The following is a 6,057-nucleotide window of genomic DNA, read 5'->3' on the forward strand; positions in this document are numbered from 1 at the left end:
TCCAGAGAATAAATGGGTGAAGGCTTGTTTTACATTTGTTGTGGTGGTTTAGTTTGTCTAAGCAGTTTCTTAAAGCACATTGGGCTTCTTTCTTTTCCTGTTGCTGTTAACCATTTATTGCCTAACATAACAATGTCTTGCTCTCAGCGTGCTAATTATATTTTGAGGACTGGGCCAGCCTGACTTACATACCGCTAACAAGTAATACAAACTAGAGTGCAATTAAGTGCTCAAATACATGGCTCAAGGGCAAGGATCTCCAGCCTTTCAACATAATGAAGCCTGTGTGGCCGAGAAAAGTAGACTGGGCCTTGGCAGAAGCCCTTGTCTCTCTCTCCCACACGTACACACCTTTATCTTGGGGACGCCTGCTCACCCCCACACCCCCAACTTTGCCTTCTGCCTTCCTCTGCCTCGGAAAGCCAAAGCAGGGAAAATGGGGGAGGGGGGCGTGCCGCTCGCTTCCTCACTGGTTTATGTCCCTGGCAGTCTGGGGGAGGTGCTGGACGAGCAGCCCCAGTCTAGCAGCAGCCGACCCAAGTCCCAGGCTCCTGCCCTTTGCTCTGTAGCTTTTCAATAAGTCCCGAGGCTCTAGAGAGTGGGCGTGGGAGTAGCCCTAGCTGAAGCTCCGAGGTCCTCCCCACTGTTTAGGGGGCCCCAGGCGATAGCCACGTTCCGATCCTGGCTTGCAGCCAAGGGAGGGAGCTTAGGGTAAGGGGAGGGCCCTGAGGGAGGGGTCAGACTCCTTAGGAAAGAGTTAATGCGAAGAGGGGGAGGGGATAGGACGGAGAGACCGAAGGGGAGGCTCAGGTAGGAGGAGGACGGAGGAGGGGAGGCTGGCGGGAGAAGGTGGCTGGCCAGAGCAGACATCGGAGGTGGGGGGCTTTTCCCCTTTGCACCCTCACCCCAGGGCAGCCAACTTCTAACCGCGGCGGCGACTTTCAGTTTCATTTCCACGGACCCTCTTGCCTGGGCCGCAGCCGCCGCCGCGATGCCCAGCAAGTTCAGCTGCCGAAAGCTCCGGGAGGCGGGCCAGAGGTTCGAGAGTTTCCTGGCTGAACGCGGACTGGACCTGGAGACAGATCGCGAGCGGCTACGGACGATTTACAACCGCGACTTCAAGCACAGGTACTGGCCCGTCCACCGCCCACCCCAGGCGCGGGGCCACCTTCCCGCCGCGGGCGCCAGGACGCAGCGCTGGGCCGAGCGGATCCCGCGGTCCCGGCAGACCGCCCTCGCGCCTGCCCACGCCCCGCCCGCGCCACCCCAGCCCGCTCTGCATCGGCCGGTCGAGAGGGGTCGGGCCCACGCGCGGCTCCCAGGGCTGGGGGCGTCGCTGGCGATGGGGGAGGGGAGCCCCGAGGGGACCGCGGAGAAGGCGCTGCAGGCGCGGGCTCCGCGGGGATCCCCGCCCCCGTATTGAGGGGCTGTCGCCTCGGGGGTCCCCTCTCCTGGAGAGCCGTAGGGGCCCCGGGTAGGAGGGAGAATCTCGGGGAGCTTCGGAGAGAAAAGGGCACAAACTGCGTAGGCAGCCAAACCTCCATTAGCACCTGTGGCTTCTCCATGGAGACCCAGGGCCAGGGACAGCCTCCTGGAGGCCCCTTTTACCCTGTCGCTGAAGATATTTGGTTTCCTTTTCCTGTTGCCACCCAAGTGAAAAAAATCAAAGAGACTTCTGTCAAATCATAGAAGCATGCTTCAGAAACACCTCTATCAACAGGCTGTTTCTTTGGGCAGAAGACCAGGAGACAATTTAGCAAGGATGGGCATAAAGAGTTACACAAATAAATACGCAGATTTCGAGAAAGACTGAGTTGTAGATGAACAAAAGGCCCCTGTGGATGAGGTAGGTCTGCTATGACCTTGTGCTGTGGTAGTGTGGTCAGGGGTCAGGGGAGAAGATAGGGGTTGTCCATGTTGATGAGAATATTGTTTTATTTATATAATGAATGTACATTTTGAACAGAGCATTAACAGGAAGAGGCAAAGATGATGACATGTTTTATGCTCTACACAGGCCTAGACACTATGGGAACACAAAGATGGAAAATATGCATACATCATATAGCCTGCAGTACACTAGACAATGGAGTAAATAAAAAAATGATACTAGAGATAAGAAAAATCTTGAAGGAAAGTAAAGAGCACTTAGCATTGGAAGACATCCAATCAACACTTCCCATGTGTACATCCACCTGTGTCCACAAAGTACAACATGACCCTGAACACAAGTCAAATACTTTGGCAATAGGGAAGAGAGAGATGGAGTTTAACTCCAAATACAGCAGAATTCTGAGGATTTATGGCAGCTGGAGGGTGTTGGTGTATAAGAGTTTACTAACAGCAAGAGAATTCTTGTTATAGGCAGACCAGAGAGCAGGAGGTGAGAAACTTGAGCAGCTATCAAAGGTGATTTTATATTAAGGATAGGGAAATTCTCAATAAACTCTGTAGGCCTCTTCTTGCTAAATCTGATCTAGGCTAGGGATGTAGGGAGCTGAGGTCGAGACCTAGTCAAGAAGAAGGAGCAGAGAAGTCTGACTCTGGTTTGATCTGGGAGAGTCTAGGTCAGCTCTAAACCACATAGACGGTGTTTCAGTACCTGGTGGAGGACAGCTATGTTGGACTGTGCACAGAAAACCAGATAGATGTAGGGGTTTTTTTAATTTTTTTATTTTTATTTTTTGGTCAGATTTCTTGCCACCCAGGCTATATCCTCAAGCTTAAAGCAATCCTCCTGCCTCAGCCTCCTAAGTGCTGGAATAACAGGTTTGACTTGAGCCAACATGCCTAGCTACTATTTTTTGGTGGATTTTTTTATTATTTTTATTTGTTTGTATTAATTTTTATTATTTCTGGGGCTGTGCCAACAGAGGCCAGAAGAGGACATCAGATCCCCTGGAGCTAGAGTGGTTGTAAGCTGCCTTACATGGGTGCTGGAAACTGAACCCAATTCCTGCAAGAGCAGCAAGTACTTTTCACCACTGAGCCATCTCTCTAGCCCCTGGGGTTTTTTTGTTATTGTTGTTTTTATTTGTTTGTTTGGGGGTTTATTTTGAGGCAGGGTCTTACTATGTAGTCCTGGTTGGCCCAGAATTCACTGTGTAGACCAGGCTAGCCTCGAACTCACAGAGATCCACCTGCCTCTTGAAAGTTGGAATTAAAAGCATGCAGCACCATATCCAGCTCCCTGTTTTGTTTTTGTGACAGGGTCTCTTGTAACCCAGAATCTCATGTGATCTAGGCCAGACTTGAATTTACTTTGTAGCTGAAACTGACCTTGAACTTCTGATTTTTCTGCCTCCCGCTCTTTGAGTGCTAGGGTTATAGGCAAACCCCACCAGGACTGGCCTTGCTCCTGTTTCTAAATTTATTTTGCAGTGCTGAAGATTGAACCCAGGGCCTTGCATGTGCTAGGCAAGCAAATGCTTTACTACTAGGGGACAGCCATAGCCCTAAGGTAATTTTTACTGTGAGTCTTCGTTTTTTTTTTTTTTTTTTAACCCAAATAAAACTGGGAGACTGACCTTGGCCTTAAAGGACAGTCGGAATTTTAGTGCATTGAAGAGGAAAGAAAACACCTATTTGTGGGTTCATATCCTATCATGAGACCTACTCAAAGAAACCAAGGAATATTTGACTTGAATATTTTAGACCATCATGGTGATGAGTGTTATGCAGTGCCCCATTGTGTTGCTGTGTCACTCCAAAAAGCAGAAGTATGTTTGTCATCAAACCCCTCCTCTCTACCAGCTAGGGAGATTTCCATGTAAATAGGGTTAAGTTTCCTATACATTCTTTTTTTTTTTTTTTTTTTTTTTTTAAAAAACTCAAAGGGGCAGCTGTAGACCAGGCTGGCCTCAGAGCGATCCACCTGCCTCTGCCTCCTAAGTGCTGGGATTAAAGGGTGTATACCATGCCTGGCTCTTTTTTTGGGGACAAGGTCTCTTGTTTCCCATTCTGACATTGATGACCTTGAGTACCTGCCTTTACTCTCAAGTGCTGAGATAATGAGTGTGAGCCTCTTTACCCAATTTTATGCAGTGCTAGGAATTGAACCTAGGAGTTTGTGTATGCTGAGCAAACACTCTACCAACTGAGTTACATCCCAGTCTCTCCTATGCATCCATTCTCTCTGTCTCTCTTGCGCCCCCACCCCCCATGTCTGTGTATTTGTGTGTGTCTGTGTGTGTGCCTGTGTGTGTTTGAGGATAGCTTGCAGGAATGGGTACCCTTCTTCCTCCATGCAGGTCCCAGGGATTGATCGCAGGTCATCAAGTTTGGTTGCAAGTGCCATTACCTATTGAGCCATCTCACCAGCCCTAATATGCATTCTTTAAAGCCAAGCTATGCTGTGAAGTCCACCCAGTCTTCCCAATAGGGATTCATTGCTTCTTCCTCTGGGCTCTCATAGGCTATTCTTACACTGTATATAGCCTAGTTACAACCAGATTACACTGTGCTTCTCACTAGAACTTCTAATAGACTGTCTCTCCCACCAGACTGAAATCCTCTGCCCTTAATTCTGTGTGTATCTGCTCAGTCCTCAACATGGAATTTGTATGTAGTAGATGCCCAGTAAATGCTTGCAGAGTCCAATTGAATTAAGAGTTCACCAGCAAGACAATGGTCTATAGCAAGGAACATAGCAGGTCACCTTTCTCAGGAAGTCTTTGGACCTTTCTACACTGGGAGGGGTAGGTCCTTGGAGTGGGTTATTTTTATATTATGAAATGTTCTCTGTTCAGCTGACATGAGTCCAACAGAAGACAGGAACTGGAGTCTACAGGACTTGTGAGCCCCAGGAAGATGCTATAAGAGTTGCTTTCCTTGTCTTTGTGGTACTTGGGATGGAACCCAGGACCTTGCACAGGCTAAGCGAGCACTCTACCATTGAGATATATCAACTGTATATTTTCAACATCTCCTTTTTTTTTTTTTCAATTGGCAGCCTAGGCTGGCCTAGAACTCATTATATAGCTTAGATTGGCCTCAGATTTGAGGAAATCCTGAGGCCTCAGCTTTGGAACAACCTTGCTTCCGCCTCCTTAGTGTTGGAATCATAGGCATGAGCTATTGAGTAAGCATTATTTCAAAATAGAAGACTGAGCTGTGCATGGTGGCATCCACCTTTAATCCCAGCACTTCAGAGGTAGAGGGTAGTTGGGAGTTTAAGGTCATCCTTTGCTATATAGCAAGTTCAAAGCCAGCCTGTACTGCATGAGACCCTGGCTCAGGGAACATCTCAGAAGAGAGGTGAGAAAAAAATTTAAGAACAGGAAGATGAGAGGAGCTGCCTTCTAGACATGACACAGCTACTGCACTCATGAACTTATACAGCAGCTATGGTTGGCCGCACAGAATTCCAACATGGATGGGGGAGGGATTCTTCCCACCCCTAGTTGAGAAACTATTGGCAGTTTATGGCTGCTGGAGAAGGGAGAGTCATTTTTCTTTTGTGGGTATAGCCACTGGTAGGTTGCCCTTGCGCCAGTAGGTGGTCCAACACCTGTGCCCATGTGGGCAGCACTAATTAGACTCAGCAGGTCATTTGAAAAAATGTAAAAGGACCAGGGAGATGGCTCAGTGGGTAAAGGTGGTTGCTGCCAAGCCTGAGGTCTTGAGTTCAATCCCCAAGGATTGAGACCGAGAGAACCAACTACCCACAAGTTGTCCTGGACACGTGCCATGGCACACTCACATGTGTGCACCCATGTATACACATACACACAATAAAGAAAAATAAATATTAAAAAAAGTTTTCAAGAGGACATGAAGTTGGGAAAGAGACATGTTGGCAGGGATGGGGAATGTGGAAGGGAGGTAGATACGACCAAAATACATTGTATACATGAATGAAATCCTCAAAGAATAAATTTAAATATTATATTAAGCCGGGTGTTGTGGTGCACACATTTAATCCCCACACTCAGGAGGCAGAGGCAGAGGCAGGTGGATTTCTGTGAGGTCGGGGCCAGCCGGGTCTATATAGTGCTATCTAGGCCACCAGGGGCTACAGGAAGACCCTATCTCAAAAAAAAAAAAAAAAAAAAAAAA

General features: G+C 48.2%; 1 protein-coding gene across 5 annotated transcripts in view; it reads left to right on the plus strand.

Moving 5' to 3' along the window:
* Positions 1–390: 390 nt before the first annotated feature.
* The window catches only part of Mov10 (Mov10 RISC complex RNA helicase), a 26,903-nt gene continuing 21,236 nt past the window's right edge, over positions 391–6,057 (plus strand). For 3 of the 5 annotated variants that reach the window (XM_017798414.2, XM_029563983.1, XM_017798415.2), the window contains exons 1-2: positions 741–810; positions 946–1,128. In XM_017798414.2, coding sequence (XP_017653903.2) covers positions 761–810; positions 946–1,128 — 233 coding nt within the window. In that variant the 5' untranslated portion in view covers positions 741–760. Of the gene's footprint in view, positions 811–910; positions 1,129–6,057 lie in introns of all 5 variants that reach the window. The other 2 variants (XM_017798413.2, XM_008833968.3) reach the window with 2 other exon arrangements.

Source organism: Nannospalax galili, unplaced genomic scaffold, assembly GCF_000622305.1.
Source record: "Nannospalax galili isolate Female #2095 unplaced genomic scaffold, S.galili_v1.0 scaffold475, whole genome shotgun sequence".
NCBI lineage: Eukaryota > Metazoa > Chordata > Mammalia > Rodentia > Spalacidae > Nannospalax > Nannospalax galili.